The sequence below is a fragment of the Melospiza georgiana genome, chromosome 6, assembly GCF_028018845.1.
Source record: "Melospiza georgiana isolate bMelGeo1 chromosome 6, bMelGeo1.pri, whole genome shotgun sequence".
Taxonomy (NCBI): Eukaryota; Metazoa; Chordata; class Aves; order Passeriformes; family Passerellidae; genus Melospiza; species Melospiza georgiana.
Genome location: NC_080435.1, coordinates 63159958 through 63177370, shown reverse-complemented (window position 1 = coordinate 63177370; position 17413 = coordinate 63159958). Strand labels below are relative to the sequence as shown.

General features: G+C 45.6%; 1 protein-coding gene across 2 annotated transcripts in view; it reads right to left on the bottom strand.

The window, feature by feature from the left end:
• The window catches only part of MDGA2 (MAM domain containing glycosylphosphatidylinositol anchor 2), a 204532-nt gene that overhangs the window by 96791 nt on the left and 90328 nt on the right, over positions 1-17413 (bottom strand). For both annotated transcript variants that reach the window (XM_058026932.1, XM_058026933.1), the window contains 2 exons: positions 14908-15104; positions 9967-10099 (listed from right to left, as the gene is read on the bottom strand). In XM_058026932.1, the coding sequence (XP_057882915.1) occupies positions 9967-10099; positions 14908-15104 (330 nt within the window). The remainder of the gene's footprint in view (positions 1-9966; positions 10100-14907; positions 15105-17413) is intronic.

The window sequence follows — 17413 nt, the reverse complement described above, 5'->3', positions numbered from 1 at the left end:
GCAAGCCAGGCACCAGTGGCAGATGGATGGAGATTGATTAGGAAATTAATAATTAATGGCTCCAACATAGCCCAGTCCTCACAAGGTGCTAAACCAGCAGGAAATACACCCTGGGCTTGATTAATGACAGGGGCAAGGCTTTCTCAGACTGAGCATAAACCAAGCACTCCTTAAGTCATTGTTAACATGCTTAATTAGATCAGGCTGCCAAGCACTCGGACCAGAGAAGCTGTGCCTGCTCCATCCTTGGAATGTTCCAGGCTGGATGAGTTTTGGAGCAACCTGGGAGAGTGGAAGGTTTCCCTGCCCTGCAGGGAGTGGAATGCGATAATCCTGGAGGTCCCATCCCACCCAAACCATTCTGGGATTTATTCAAGGATCAGATGAAGATGTTGAGGGAATTTGAAGGGGTGGAGTCTCTGCTGCCGCCTGGGATGGGGAGCCGAGGCTGGGATCACATGGGGAGGAAAATCCATCTGTCATTCTTGGAGCAGCCCGAAAAAATCCACTGCCAACGTGTCATAATTACAGAGAGACAAATAGAGGTATTTAGGCTGGATGTATGGAATTGAGGAAATGTCACAATTGGCTTTAGGGATTACTGGAAATGCAGAAGAAACCCAATAATTTAATAGCAATATCAAAGTACAGGCAGCAAGTCATGTCCTTGACAAGGCTCTCAGCTGTGATGAATGGAAATGAAAGGACATTATTTCCTCCAGTTTGGGGCATTATTTGAAAGGCAGAACCGAAGTAATAGAACATAATTGAATTATATTTTTATATCCATTGCTGTGTGTGCATCCATTTCATTTACAGCCAGCATTTCTTGCAGGAACACAAAGCCAATATTCCTAACAAGACACGCAGTGCTCAGAGAGGAAAGGTTTGAGCTCCCTGCCAGGCTGGAAGCAGCATTCCTGTAACTATTTACTCCAGAAAGTTCAAACAAGAGTGTGTTGGAATTCCCAGATTTCGAGTTAGAATCAGAAAATCACAGAATGGGATTGGGAGGGAGCTTAAAACTCATCTTGTTCCACCCCTGCCATGGCAGGGACACCTCCCACTGTCCCAGGCTGCTCCAAGCCCCAATGTCCAGCCTGGCCTTGAGCACTGCCAGGGATCCAGGGGCAGCCACAGCTTCTCCAGGAATTCCATCCCAGCCCCTGCTCACCCTCCCAGCCAGCAAATCCTTCCATAAATCCAACCTAAATCTCCCCTCCTTCAGCTCCATTCCCTGTCATCATTTTTTTTTTTTTTTACTGTTATTTTACAGAGGAAAAATCAACTTTTTGTTGCCCACCCTGCAATAGGGCAGGTGCTTACTTTTCATCATCAGGCCATCAAAAAATTCAAATTACCTCTAAAAAATATAAACCCAGGGAAAAATAAAAGAAAAATAATCCTAAAACTGAACAAGAGATGAAAATCTCTCTTATATTTTTCTGTGTTTATCCTCTGCTGCTGCTACAGAGAGATCCTAGTGGAAGTTGCACACCACGTGAAAAGAGGAGAAAATTCTTCAGCTAAACAGTTCCAGAGTTCTAGAACAGTTCTAGTTCAAAAAATTCATGTTTAGGCAAATAAAATATATTTATCTTAATCTCATAATTTTTTTTTACTTACTCTCTCATTTCTCATATTTCCTTTTCACTGCATTTAAATTTCCAGCACTTCCAGGTCAAGAAGAAATAAAGAGAATCTTCTCAAATCCCAGATCTTTCAGGTTTGTGTCCTTTTTTTGACTTGATACATGGAATGACTGAGGTAAAATATTCCCAGAGCAGCTTTAAGCACTGCAGTTTCTTTAGGATCATCGTAGAATGGTTCCTCATGGAATGGTTTGGGGTAGAGGAGACCTCAGAGATTATCTAATTCCAACCTCTCATGTCACAGGCAGGATTTAGGGTTTTCCCTGGCACACAGGAGAGATTTCTAGCTGGTAAAATACCTAGATCTGTTCTGGGACAAAGGCGTGTCCCCCCTCAAGCAGGGCAGGTGTACCTTGATGGCCAGAGCCACCCTTGTCTGTGTCCCTGAACCTCCTGCTGGGGTCCCTGAGCAGTCACTGCTCCTGTCAGGGATTAAAAAGAATAAAAATCCTATTTTTCAGTCTGCCCTGAGCCTGTCCCTGAAATAAAGAGGCTTAAAGTTGAGGTAAGAGCAAGATCATTTTGTCTGGGCACCCTGTCAGAAATGGAAAATTCTGAGGTTCAGGTAGCAGAATGGGGAGTTACAGGATAGAAATAAAGGATGGAATTACCAGAGAATTGTAAATTGGAATATCCTGAGGGAAAGATCCACAAGGATCACAGAGCTCAACCCCTGGCCCTGCCCAGACCCCCAACAATCCCACCCTGGGCATCCCTGGCAGCTCCTGGAGCTCTGGCTGTGCCCATTCCCTGGGGAGCTTGGGCAGTGCCAGCACCCTCTGGGGGAAGAACCATTCCTTAAAATCAAAAACTATAAATAAATATTACAATAAATCACGTTTATGAAGGTTTTTTTCAGCTGAGCTCAGTCTTTATAAATTCCCAAATCTCCACACACGCCAATCCAGATATCCCTATCCATTCCTCAGTGGAATTTCCCTTTTCCCCCCTCCTCTAGAACTTTTCCAGAATCCCTCTGCTTTTCCAGCCTGGGGACTGCAGCTCTGCTGACTCACATCTTTATGCTCCTTTTTCTCAGGATTTCAGCTGCTCACAGTGACCCCACGATGTGTATGTCTCTTTTCCCAGTCTTGCTGTCGAAGAAGGAGTCATGGTTCCTCTATTCTCATTCTCAAGGTTTTTTATCATTTCTTATCTATAACATTCTTTCTCTGACCTGCTGAGATCTGTCCAACAGGTCAGACAGAGGCACACTGCCTGTCCTTGGGGGGGTGTTATCTTTATATATATATATATATATATAAACTATATAAATTAGGTGTACTTTATTTACCATAACTTCCCAATACCCATCACCTATGTTAGACAGTGAGCTTCCACTCTAAACCAATCCAGAAGTGCCACCATCACAGCAGAAGATGGAGGCCAAGAAGAAGAAGAAGGACAGGACACACCCAGATCCCTCCATCTTGCCCCTTGAACTCCCATTCTAAAAACCCCAAAATTCTACTTTCCACCCTGTGACAAATTCACTATCATTCTACTTAAATTTTTCTGGTTTGTAAATCCTCATATAAGGTAGGTAATTTTTTAAGGGCTAAACCAAAGGCACAGGGGTCTTGGGCTCTGTGCCAAGGTCTCTGAGCTCCCTGGCAGGATCTCAAGTCCTCCAGGGCAGTCAGAGGAATTTCCTGGGTTCCACCTTTTTTCCTGGGTGCTTTTCCTCTCCCTTTCCCAGCACTTTGCTGTCTCATGGGTGGGCTCATGCTGCCGTTCTGGCACAGAGGTGGCAACGAGGATTACAGCAGGAGGAAGGGAGGCGGATTTCAGCTTTTCAAGGCGCTTCCTTGTTGCTTCTGCTCCGGACAGGCTACAAAGCTCCCAGCTCCCACACTGCAGCTCCCAGCTCCCACACTGGAGAGATTCATTCCGTGGGGTGTAAGAGCCTAAATGAGGGATGTAGGGCTCCAGGCAGCTCTTCCTAATGCAGTTTATTGCATCTAAGACATTACAGCAGCCCAGGGTTATGGGTGACAGAGCTGTGCCCACAGCTGTCAGCTCCAGCTGCAGGCAGGCCTGGAGTCCCCCATCCCTCATTCAGGCCCTGAGTAATGGTGCCCCACGTTGGGCGCCACTGTACGACCCTGAATGAGGGATGTGGGGCTCCAGGGGCTCTCCAAATGCAGTTTATTGTACCCAAGGTGTCACAGCAGCCCAGGACCGTGGGTGACAGAGCTGTGCCCACAGCTGCCAGCTCCAGCTGCAGGCAGCCCTGGACACCCTTAGTTTAGGTCACAATGCATTATAGACTTTTCTGTGCTGAACATCTTCATACAGCAGAACCAATCTATACCTTAATTTTTACCTATAGCCCATCATAACTGCTGTAATCAACATATTCATGTCACTGCTCTCCAGTCACTAACAGTCAGGGCATTACAGTTTCAGCTAGAAGTTGTTTTTCAGTTTTCTTGCAGTGGAAAATTCTGAGACCTTTTTTCTACTTGCCACATTTGCTGCCTTGTTTGCCTGTGCTGTCTTTGTGCTTGGTAAAAACATCTTCTTGTTTGGGGTGGGTTTATCCTTTGCTCTAAGCCATAAAACCCCTTCTAACTAACACAGCCTTTGCCTCCTTGGTTATCCAGTGAGACTGGCTCAGCAATTCTTTTCTTCTATATCAAAACTTGCTTCCATCTCTATTCCTTCATCAGACTCTACATTCAAAAATCTTCCTGCCAAGCACACATATCTGTGAGACTTTCTTGTCAAACTTTCATCCTTCCCAACAGTGGGAATTTGATCCAGAGGCACTGAGGGAAGCGGGATCCTCCCTTTGGCAGCTTAAACCCATCGTGGAATTGCCCCTTCCCTGCTGAATTTAGAGGCATGCAGGATTAAATCCATGCAGGATTAAATCCATCCCAGCCATGCCAAAGTCAGGCCTGCAAGCCGAGGTCGTGGATCTAAGAGCCCCTAGAGCACAATTCCTGCTTTCCAAAAATAGAAGGGATGAGTTGTTCCTCAATTCCCCGAGTGTAGCTCTGCCTGAACAGCTCCAGACATCTCAGCCCAGCCCTGCTGCAACAGCAACATCCTAATTAGTGGATTAGGGCAGGCTGCCTAACGAGGAGCTGCCAAGGAGGGACCCTCAGGCTTCTGGAGGACACAGGAACAAACATCAGCAATGTGCTCAGGAAAAGGGAGCTGGGATCCAGGGATGTAGTAAAAGGGAATTTTTGGAAATGCAGGGGAGCAGCTCTGGTTGGACCTGGTGTTTGTGGGGCTGGGAACGTGGAGAGCTCTGCATTCCCACAGGGCTGGGATTCTCCAAGGAGATCAGCAGGACCTGGGGACACTGGGATGATGTGAGCTCCAGGGAATCGGGAAAATGTTCTTCATACACTCATGGAATTGTTAGGATTGGAAAACACCTCTAAGACATCAAGTCCAACCATTCCTAGCCCTGACAAGGCCTCCACTGACCCTGTCCCCAGGTGCCACATCCACAGGGATTTAAATCCCTCCAGGGATGGGCACTCCAAACCTCCCTGGGCAGCTGTGCCAGGACTGGGGAACCCTTTCCATGAAGGAATTTTCCCAAAATCCAACCTGACCCTCCCTGGGTGACACTTGAGGTCATTTCCTCTGATCCTGGAGGATTTTACATGGAAAAGGGGAACCTGACCCCCCTGGCTGTGCCCTCCTGGCAGGAGCTGTGCAGAGCCACAAGGGCCCCTGAGCCTCCTTTGCTCCAGGCTGAGCCCCTGCCCAGCTCCTCAGGGATTCTGCAGCCCCTGCCCAGCTCCTCAGGGATTCTGCAGCCCCTGCCCAGCTCCTCAGGGATTCCTGAAACAAGACACTCACACTCCAACAGGGAAAATCCTGCTAGAAAGGGAGCCAAAACCAGCCAGGATAACAGGATTGGTAGGGCAAGGTTTAGACCTAATAAAGAACAGGACTGGGGGATCACTTGGGATCCTTTCCAGATTTATTTCTTATTATTCCTTTTTGCTAAAGAATTATCCTGGAAAAGCTGTGGCTGCCCCTGGATCCCTGGAAATGCCCAAGGCCAGGATGGACATTGGGGCTAGGAGCAGCCTGGGATAGTGGGAGGTGTCTCTGCCCATGGAACTGGATGAGATTTAAGCTCCTTCCATCCCAAACCATTCTGGCATTCCATAAAATCATCCACCTGCATTGCTCAGCTTGGAGCACCATCAGGATTTCCAGCCCCTTTCATACAGATCCCAGTCACCTCCCCCCAGGAATGCCAGGAAATGTGAAGAGAAATATTTTTTCCACCTTCCATAATTCCCTTTGCAGTGCATTGTCTGACTGATGGGAAACAAAGCAAGTTTATCATGACAGGCTTCAGCCTAATCGAGGGATTAAAAGTGAATTAAGCCTTTTTTAATTTGTCTCCCACCACATGCCCCAGACAGAGCAGCAGCTTCAGCTGTGATTTCAATGAGCTGTGGCAGGCAGCTGAAAAATCACGGATTGAAAGACTCATCTTGCTCGGGAAAAGTTCCTGGGCTGGTTTATTTTCTCCTCGAAGCTGCCAAAGCTCAGCCTTAATTTATGGATTAATGATCACCTGCACTAAACTGGCTGCTAATAGACAAAGTAATATCATTTCCAAATGAATCAGTGCCACCCAAGCTGCTTTGTGGAGCGAGATAAAAGCCTGATTTGCCTTTCCTCAATCATATTACAGGAGCTATTCTGAGGAGCCCAGAATTCCCGTGGTTTTCTGGGTAAATATCCTGCTTTTTCTCTGGCATTTTGAAACAATGAATGCTCTTGAAAAGCTCCATTCAGGTTATTCTTAGCTCGGAGTGTTGCATGTGCCATTCAGCAGGAGCTGGGGGTAAAATTCCCTTTTTTTAGTGCCTCCCATGAAAACTGGTGACACCATCAGCTGTCAGTTATTCCTCTTTGACACTCAGCTGAGCTGGGCTTGGAACAGCAGATCCAGAGATTTCTGCACGAGGAAGAATTTGTTGCTGCTCAGAGAAACCTGAGCAAAGTACCGTGTAGGTGAAGGCAGAGAGAATCCCAAAATCATGGAATGGTTTGGGATGGACAGGGCTTAAATCCTAGCCCAGCCCTGCCATGAGGCTACTTCCATTCAAATTTCTTATATATTAAGAATTTTGCAGATTAATTGCTGCCTTTAGACACAAAATCAGCCTCAACAAGCCCCTCTACCTTCAGATTCAAATTATTGTTTTTGATTGTCACCTTGGGCTTTGGCCTGTGCACGGTGACACCTCCGGGGTGGCCTCAGCTGCTCCATTTTCAGCACCCACTTTGGGTTTTGGGGCTGGTTTTGTGTTTTGAACTGGTTTGTGCTGGAAAAACTAAATGTTTTTGCCTGGAAAGTGAGGTCACAGAGTTGGAGGAGGGGGCTGAGGATGCAGGGTCTCATGGAACAGCTGGAGAGAGGAGATTGTCCCCCTCTGTCCTGTCCTTGGGAGACTCCACCTGGGAAATTCCAGCTCTGGAATGCCCAGCACAAGAAAGTTGTGGCTTTGCTGGAGTGATCCAGAGGAACCCATGGAGCTGCCCCAAGGGCTGGAGCTGCTCTGGAGCCAGGCTGGGAGAGCTGGGAATGTTCCCTGGAAAGGAGAAGGCTCCAGGCAGAGCTCAGAGCCCCTGGCAGGGCCTGAAGGGGCTCCAGGAGAGCTGCAGAGGGACTGGGGACAAGGGATGGAGGGACAGGAGCCAGGGAATGGCTCCCAGTGCCAGAGGGCAGGGATGGGTGGGAGATTGGGAATTGGGAATTCCTGGCTGGGCTGGAATTGCCAGAGCAGCTGTGGCTGCCCCTGGATCCCTGGCAGTGCCCAAGGCCAGGCTGGACACTGGGGCACCCTGGGACAGTGGGAGGTGTCCCTGCCATGGCAGGGGTGGCACTGGGTGGAGTTTAAGATCCAATCTAAACCATTCCATCAAATGCAGAACAGCCAAATTCCCCCATCCTGACCCCACAAAGTGCAGCTGAATTAAACACACTCAGAACCACAAGAGTGACAATAAATCTGGGACATCTTTGCACCTCTCAGATGTTCCTGGCTCTCCATCCCATCCCTCCAGCTTCCAACTAAATCCCATGGACAGGACAGGACTGAAACAGCTTCAACTTCAGGCTCTGATTTTCATTACTTTGGATTTATCCTGGATTCCTCTGGATTTACAATTTCTCTAATTTCTCCCAAGTTACACCAGCTGAAGTTCAACTGAAGAACTTCTGTGAGGTAAAGTTTTGTTAAATGAGCAAAGTTTTAGTTTAGAGTCACCCCCACGTCAGTCCCTGTCCTTAATGAAGTCCTGCATTAATCACTTTGCACACCTAATCCCACTGTTGATGCTAGTGATCAAATTCTTAATGGAAAAGAGGGAATCTTTGTTATTTTCCAGGTTTGTTTGCTTGGGAAATTACTCCAGAAAAGACAATTTTCTCCCCAAATAACCTCGGCATGTGTAAGGTGGCAATAATTCCCTCTTTTGGCAAAATTGGCCCAGGATCACCCATCCTGGGCTCAGGCAATGAGAGTTTGCTGCTCCCCAAGTGCTGGAACATCAATTTTTTTTTTAAGATGAGGCTCAACATGAACTGAGACTGTGCTGGCTCCAACAGCAAAGTAATTCCAAGGGAAAATGGGAGCAGGATCAATTCCCACACTCTCTTGCCGTGGATGAAGGTGGATGAAGGTCAGGAGTTGCTCCCAGCTCTCAACCCCACCTCTCATGGAAAGGCTTCTCCTGCCAGGAAAGCAGAGCTCCTCATGAAGTTCAAACCTCACTTCAGGGTATTTTTTTTCCCCTGGAAAAATTTATGGGAGTGTAAATTAAGGCCTTTTAATAATTTTTCCTGGATATCTTTGGAGAAAACCATAATTCCTGGTGGAGCTGATTTCAGGGGTTGTGGACAGCAGTGGGAAACCACAGCTCTGCTGTCCAATCAGCAATTCCAAAAAAGCTGGAGGAAACTCCTTGGAATAAAGCCCTGAGGGTGGGAATGATGGAAAATATGGAAGTGCAAATAAAATTCCTCGTTGATACCAGCCACGCTCAGCATTTTAATTTTGTGTTCATTTTCTCCCTGATTTCAGACATAAATTATTAAGGCTAACCCACCCTAACCTAACCTGAAGTCTCCAAATGTTCCAACACTTCCTGTGGGATTGTTTTCTAAAGCACATTGCCCTGAAATTCGTGATTAGTCAAAAATCCAAGCTTAGTTTGGCTCTTTGGTGGGAGGTTCAGAAACCATTTCAGACACATCCTGTGCTGATCCTGGACATGGAGCCTTTAGGAGAGGTAAAATATGGGATTTCCATCCTCCCCCAGCATTCCCAAGTGCATTTCTTGGGACTGACCGTGGGGTTACAGCCACAACGAGAGGGAGAGACACAACTGACTGATCCATAGGGGATGAGCCCAAAAACCAGAATAAATTCACAACAAATTCCAAAAATAGGAACAACTTTTCCACAAATTCTACCTAAAGGCTCAGACACTTTCCCACAAAAGGATTTCAACACAACCCTTTGGATATTTCCACTTGGAACAATTAAATCCGAAAGGAAACATTTTGGTTGGAATCAATGAAGGAATTGATGTTTAGGTCGATGTAAGAAAAGGTCAAATCAATCCCTGGAATCAATGCCAGAGTAGAGAAAGGTTGGGGTTTTCCCATGAAATATTTTGTGGAATAAAAATTCTGAAGTTTCAACAGCTCAGGCAGAACAAGGAACTACTGGAGGGATTCCAGAGGTGATGGAGCTGCTCTGTGGAGACCCTCTGCTCTGGAGCCAGGCTGGGAGAGCTGGGAATTCTCCCCTGGAGAGGAGAAGGCTCCAGGCAGAGCTCAGAGCCCCTGGCAGGGCCCGAAGGGGCTCCAGGAGAGCTGCAGAGGGACTGGGGACAAGGGATGGAGGGACAGGAGCCAGGGAATGGCTTTTGGGTGGAAAAGAGGAAATTTGGGTGGGATATTGGGAAGGAATTCCTCGCTGGAATGACCAGGACAAGGGGGAATGGCTTTAAGCTGGAAGAGGATAGATTTAGATGGAATATCGGGAAGGAATTCCTGGCTGGGAAGGTGGGAGGGGCCGGGCTGGAATTGCCAGAGCACTGTGGGTGCCCCTGGATCCCTGGCAGTGCCCAAGGCCAGGCTGGACATTGGGGCTTGGATCACCTGGGATAACGGAAGTTGTCCCTGCCCATGGAAGGGGTGGGAATGAGATGGACTTCAAGGTTCTTCCCACCCAAACCATTCCAGGATTCCCTGAAAGAGCCCCAGATTCCAGAGCTGAGTGCAGCCAGGGCAGGGGGTGCTGCTGGGACTCACCGGTTTTGTTGGAGAGGCGGAAGGACACCATTTTATCCGGGATGCTGCAGACATTCCTCACCGAGGCAATGCAGCTGTAGTTGGCGTAGTCCTGAGGTCGCAGATTCTTCAGCTTCAGGATCTTGGTTTCTCCCTGGAAAAGGAGAAGAGAACCTTAGGAAGGGACGGAGGAAAAATGGATATGCATCTGGGATTTCCGTCCTCCTCCAGCATTCCCAAGTGGGTTTCTTGGGATTGACCCCTGATATTATATCCACAAGTGGCACTGTCACATTATCTGAAAAATCCTTTCACCAGGATTTCTTCTCCTGGGAAGCTTAGAAGTCTCAGAGAAAAAGGAAAATAATATTATATTGTTTATTTCTCCCTGTTTTGCTGCTTTGGAATGTGGTTGGAGATTGTTTATCCAACATGTGAATTGTTTTGACTTAGTGACCAATCATGGTCCAGCTGTGTCAGGACTCTGGAAGAGGTCACGAGGTTTTCATTACTATCTTGTTAAACCTTCTGTCTGTATCCTCTCTCTATTCTTTAGTATAGTTTTAGTATAGCATTTTTTCATATAATACCATAAAATAATAAATTAACGTTCTAAGAACATGGAGTCAGATCCATCATTTCCTTCCTGCCACAAAAGATCCTGAAAATACCACACACAAAATACAACCCGACTGATCCAGAAGGGATGACCCTGAAAAAAAAGGATTAAATTCAAAAGAAATTCCATAAAATGGAAGCAACTTTTCCAGGGATTCTACCTAAAGGCTTTGAGATTCTCCCCAAAAGTATTTCCAAAGGATACAGGGAATATCAACACTGAAAAGTGAGGGGGAAATTGCTCTGATCGAGTCCCTCAAGTAGCAAATTGTTCAGAGTTATTTATTATAAGGTACAATTTCCATGAAGAAAAAATCCCATGGTACAAAATTCCTCCTGTTTTCCTTTAAAAATGAGAAGCTGATGGATTCTATTTTTAGCCAGGGAGCAGGGATGGAGCAGGGAGCTAAACGGGACATGGAATGTCAAATTCTTTCAAAAATGGAAAGGAGAAAATAGGGAAATGGGAAATGGGAAATGTGAGATTCCCCCTGCATTGTTCCAAAAGAAAAATGTGGGATATGTTCATTATCCGGTGTCCCAATAAATCTAAAATCTTTAATATTGGCACAGCCTTAGGAAGATATGGAATTATTTTTAACAATATCAGTGGATAAACTGCTTAGGAATGTCTAGGGAAAATATGGAAGTTTGAGAAAATGTATGTACAAAACTGGGAAAAAAAATAAATCCATATAAAAATACAGCTGAGCAGGGAAGAAGGGCAACAGTCCTTGAAATTTTGGAGAGATTTTGGGAATGTTGGGATTTAAACGATTTCCATTGACAACCAATCCCATGGAAATGATGGGATTAAAATGAAGCCCATTGCAAGGCCAAGCCTTGGAAAAGCTGATCCTAAAGATCAAATTCCTGCTTTAGGAGTTTTCTTTGGGATTGGGAAGGGCCTGGGAAGGCACAGCCTTTAGGAAGACATGGACGCAGATAAACTGTCCAGGAATGTCTAGGAAAAATGAGGAAATTTGAGAAAATGAATGCATAGAACTGGGAAAAAAAGAAATCCACCAAAAAGATACAGCTGAGTAGGAAAGAAAAGAAACAGTCCTTGAAATTGGGGAGAGATTTTGGGAATATTGGGATTTAAATTATTTCTATGGACAAACATTCCCATGGAAATGATGAGATTAAAATTAAGCTGTGGAAAGGCTGCTCCTAAGGATCAAATTCCTGCTTCAGGAGGTTTTTCTGGAATAGGGAAGGGCCTGATCCAGGCTGCCAAAGGCATTGAGTTCTGGAAGCATGGAGCAGCTTCATCCCAGCATTCCCTCCTTAGCTCCAGGTTGAACTTGGGCTGAACTCCCAATGGAATTCTGGATCCTGTCCCCAGCTCGCAGAGGTTTATAAAAAATGTACATATTTTCCTCACTGGTTGGGATAATTAGCCTAATTATGTCTAATTGCATAATTATCGTAAATACAGCAAATTTAATCTCGTGCTCAGGCTGAGCAATTCCAATGAGTGACGAGGAGGATGAGAACTGTCAGGGAAAAAATCTCCATTGAGATTTGGGATTTGGGAAGTTCATTTTCACAACACTTTGTGGTTGAGGATGGACAGATTTGCTCTGTTTGTCCCCTCATGGATGCTGGAACAAGTGGCTGATGTTTCCTGATTGACTGGAAAAATCCGATCATATTGATTCATTTGGATTTGCCCAGTTTTCCAAGTGTCTCCTGTGATTTAATTGCTGACTGGATTTTGGGATCATCCCAGAGTATGGGCAAAAAGGGAAAGAGGGGGGATTCTGCCCCTCTGCCCCGCTCAGGTGAGATCCTCATCTGCAGAGCTGCTCCAGCTCTGGGGACAGAACAGGATGTGGAGATGCTGGAGAGATCCAGAGGAACCCACGGAGCTGCTCCAAGGGCTGGGGCTGCTCTGGAGCCAGGCTGGGAGAGCTGGGAATGTTCCCTGGAGAGGAGAAGGCTCCAGGCAGAGCTCAGAGCCCCTGGCAGGGCCTGAAGGGGCTCCAGGAGAGCTGCAGAGGGACTGGGGACAAGGGATGGAGGGACAGGAGCCAGGGAATGGCTCCCAGTGCCAGAGGGCAGGGATGGATGGGAGATTGGGAATTGGGAATTCCTGGCTGGGCTGGAATTGCCAGAGCAGCTGTGGCTGCCCCTGGATCCCTGGCAGTGCCCAAGGCCAGGTAGGACAGGGTAGGGATTCCTTGGTTGGAAAGGGATGAGCTTTATGGTCCCTTCCCACCCAAAGCATTCCAGGATTCTGTGTTTACGAGAATAATAAAAGCATCATAATAAAACCTCTTTTTAGGGGGTAAAAAACCCGAGAAATTTTTTTTCCCCTTTCCATTCCATTTCACTTTCAGATTAAATTCAACTTCAGAACCCTCAAGAAAAACATTCCCTCTCAAAATTCCCAAGTCCTGATCCTCTGAAGCCAAATTCCCTCTGTCCCTCTTCCCATCAGCTCTCCCTGTTTGCATCCCTACCATGAAATGAACTAATTAAGCAGAAGATGTTGATGACTCTTGAACCTTTAATTACATCTTTTCCTCTCATAAACACGGAGCAGATCTTGCCTGCACAGATCCAGGCCATGCTAATTCCAGCTGCCCTCCAATAACTGGAGAAAGGTTATGGATAAGATTGGAATATCACCAGGACAATCTGATTTATTCATTAATTAAACCCACAACGAGATTTTAGGAAGGGTGATCTTAATAACTTAAAAAAAATAACCTAATTTAATGTGGCACATTTTAGTAGATGAATCCTTAGATTTTAGGGAAGGCAATTCTCAGCATTTCCATTACGAAATATAAAATTAAAAAATCCACTTTCCCTTTTTAATTAAAACATTTCTAAACTCCAGTTTACACTCGAGTCCAAGCAAAACCCCAGATTTGCTAAACTGAGTCCGTTCATGTTAAATTAAATATAATCTTATTACATTTAGGACACCAATAACTTGGTTCTGTGATTTAATTCCCATCTCTGCAAGGTTCCGGGCTCCACATATCTCCGGAAAACACGGAGCTGTTGGAGCAATATAAAGCTGTCAAGTACAATAAAAAGCCACAAATGAAGGTGCTCTCAAATCATTAACTGAAAATTATTTATGAAAGTCGCAGTTGCTTTCTGCTCTGAACACCAAATTACCAAGCAGTTTTCACCTCTGTCTTTCCTTGTTATTCCTTCAGATTTTCCAAACCAATTTTCCCCCTCTTTTTTCCCCTTTTTCTTTTTATTTTTTTTTTCTTCAAACACCATCCCACACTTTTGGCCACAGACAATGGGATTTGCCACCTTTTTTCATCCTGCCTCGGTGCAAATGTGTGCATGATAAATTAATCTCAGCTTATCTGACAGAGCCAGGATTCCTCTGGGGCTGGGAATGGGAGCAGGAGCACTTTGGAAAAGGTTTTATTTCCTTTTTTGACACCTCATTTGTAAGTGGGGGAATTGTCAAATTAAACCTTATATTTAAAGATAAAAGAGGCAGAAAAAAAGGAGTATAAAAACCGACATGGGGAGCTCCCATAGAGTCGGGAATCATGGAATTTTTAAGGTTGGAAAAGCCCTCCAAGATCATTAACTCCAACCAACAACCACTGCCATGTTCTCCATGAATCCATGTCCTCAAGTGCCACATCCACACTTGATTTTTGAATGCTTCCAGGGATGGAGACTCCACCCCTCTCCTGGACAGCCTGTACCTCTTCCATAAAAAAAAATTTCCTAAAATTTAATCTGCCTGAAGAGATTTTTAAGACTGTAATTTAGGCTCAGCATGGAATCACTGAATTGGATCAGGATGGATGAGGAAATGGGAACCAGAAGTTTGGGCTTGCAGGATCCGATAAAAATCACTTTTTAAGGCCTCCTGTAGATATCACTCCCCCATCATTTAATAATTAATATTTTTACAAAAATCTTCATCTTCCAGGGATGGAGACTCCACCCCTCTTCTGGGCAGCCTGCACCTCTTCCACAAAGAAATTTTTCCTAAAATTTAATCTGCCTGAAGAGATTTTTAAGGCTGTAATTTAGGCTGAGTGTGGAATTGCTGAGTTGCATTAGGAAGGATGAGGAAATGGGAATCAGAAGTTTGGGCTTGCAGGATCCAATAAAAATCCCTTTAAAAGGCCTCCTGTCGATATCACTCCCCCATCATTTAATAATTCATATTTTTACAAAATCTAAATACATTTTATGCCAGCAAATCTATTAACAACACCCAGGAGCCTTTGGGTGGGGCATCACCATCTGGAGGCCATCCCCAGTCCCCACCCTACAAACCCAGTGGGCAGATCCCATTACAAAGCCTCAAGATGGGAAAAAAAAATTCCCGTTTTTTAGTCCTACCTGGGTAAAGAAGGGCTCGTAGATCTCCACTCCCTTGTCGGAGCCCTGCAGCAGCACCTCCTGGCCGCGGCGCCAGCTGTAGCGCACGGGCGGGTTGGAGTTGGCCACGCACCTGAGGAACACGGTCTTCTCATAATAAAACTGCTCCTTGGCTTCCCCGATGCTCTGGTGGACCGTGACTATGGGATCATCCAAATCTGGGAAAAAAACAGGCAGGGAAAAGCAAGTTTAAGCCAGGCTTTAGTCAACTCAACGACAGCGTGGAGTCAGGAATTTCCCGCGACGCCTCATAACTAGTCATGGGTAAAACAGAGACAAAACAGCACGAAAAGCCCCAGATTTTAGGAATTTCACAGCAAAAGTTGGGTTTAGGATTTATTTCCTTCTCCCCAACTGGATTTCCTTCAAAACTCACATTTTTAGGCAGAACAATGCAGCCAATCTCATGCAAATGTCAATCATATTTCTATTATAGTGCGATGATTACCGCGGTTTCGTCTGGTTTGCAGCTTTACTCCTTGTTTCTTCTAACTCTTTTCCACAAAATTATAAAGCTTTGGCAATAAATAGACAGCCTGATTTGCATCCAAATGGCAGGATCCAGGAGTCCATGGATCATGTGCACGCAGCTGTTTGCTTTTAAAGCTGCAATTTAAGGCAGCAATTTAATGCAGATTCCCTGCTTTTAGTTACAGGCATTTAACTTCCAGCAGGTAAATTCATCCCGGGCTTTGGAACACATTTCTCTTGATTAAAATACAGATATCGGATAATTACTCCCACTGCAGCAGCTCCAAGAAAATGAGATGCCCGCAACGAGGAATTGCCTTCCACAAGGAATAAAAACACAATAGCCCTTGGAATATGAGGATATCAAAGTAATTAATTTGGGCTTTATCCCACCAGGAAAAAAAAAAGATTCCTGGTCTGGGGTTTTTCTGATCTTTGTCTGGAGGGACAATTTTTGTTGAGGAAGGAAAGAAATGAAACAAGGAAAAACAAGGAAAGCAAGGGATTATTTTGCTAAGTACTGGTTAAAAACACACAACTTCCAAATGGCCACTGTCACAGCCAGGAATTCCTTCCTAATATCCCATCAGTCCTGGCTCCCTCCCAGTGGGAAGTTATTCCCCCTTCTGTTGTCCTCCCATCCCTGGACACCAACAGTTTCAGTGGGAAGAACCTTGAAGTCCGTCCCATCCCATCCCGGCCATGGCAGGGACACCTCCCACTGTCCCAGGCTGCTCCAAGCCCCGATGTCCAACCTGGCCTTGGAGATTTCCTGGAACCCAGGGACAGCCACAGCTGCTCTGGCAATTCCAGCCCAGCCAGGAATTCCCAATCTCCCATCCATCCCTGCCCTCTGGCACTGGGAGCCATTCCCTGGCTCCTTTCCCTCCATCCCTTGTCCTCAGTTCCTCTCCAGCTCTCCTGGAGCCCCTTTAGGTACCCTCAGCTCTCCCTGCATCCTTCTCCTTTCCAGGGGAACATTCCCAGCTCTCCCAGCCTGGCTCCAGAGGGGCTCCAGCCGTTGGAGCATCTCTGTGATCTCCTCTCCAATAATTCCATGGTTGTTTGTGTGCTGGAATCCTGGACTCAGCATTCCACGTGCGCCCTCCAAGCAGACAGGAACACAACATTCCATGTGCAGCTCAGCCTTGGCTGCAGCCATTCCAGAACCTCCCAGGACTGCTTGTTCCTTAAAATTCCTTAAAACCCTTTGGGTAGGGGTTAATTATTCCTTTATCCTAAATGTAACCCTATTTTTGCAAAGTCTGGTATGAGGTGTGAGTAATTATCAAAATATTGGTTCATCAGGTTTATTTGAGGTCAAATTTCTATGAAATGGAGAACAAGGTTCTCAAATCTTCACACGACCAAAAGGAACCAGTCAAAGGCGCCCTCAAAGCCCTCTGCTAAGGTGGAGCATCCTGGAATCATTGAGGTTGGAAAAGCCCCCTGAGATCACCAAATTCAACCATCAACCACCACCATGTTCACCATTAACCACGGACTCAAGAGCCACCTCCACAACTGGCTGAACATTTCCAGTGGTCCTGACTCCATCCCTTCCCTGAGCAGCCTCTTCCAAAGCTTGACAAACCATGGAATTCTTAAGGAAGAATATTGTTAATAAAATAAATAGATTAAAACACATGAAAATTCCATGTTGAAAAGCAATTTCCAGGAAAAAAGGCCAAGCCTAAAAAAATTCATCTTAAGACTAAAAGTTCATCTTGAGCTGCTCCATTTCTATTTGCCTAAGAAGACCGAAGCAGGAGAGTCTCTTGATTAATTGGAAACAAAACTCTTCCAAAATTCCCAACAATTCCAGCAATAATACCTCATAATGGGGCACAGGTTTTTAATAAATGTTACCTTCATCCCCCCCTTCCAAAACATTTAATTTAAGATCACAGAAGAAAATTATGGATCTGCTGCTCCAAATTAGGATGGCATTTCCTAATGAGATTTCAGTTTTGTTCAAAAGGTTATTTGAAATCAC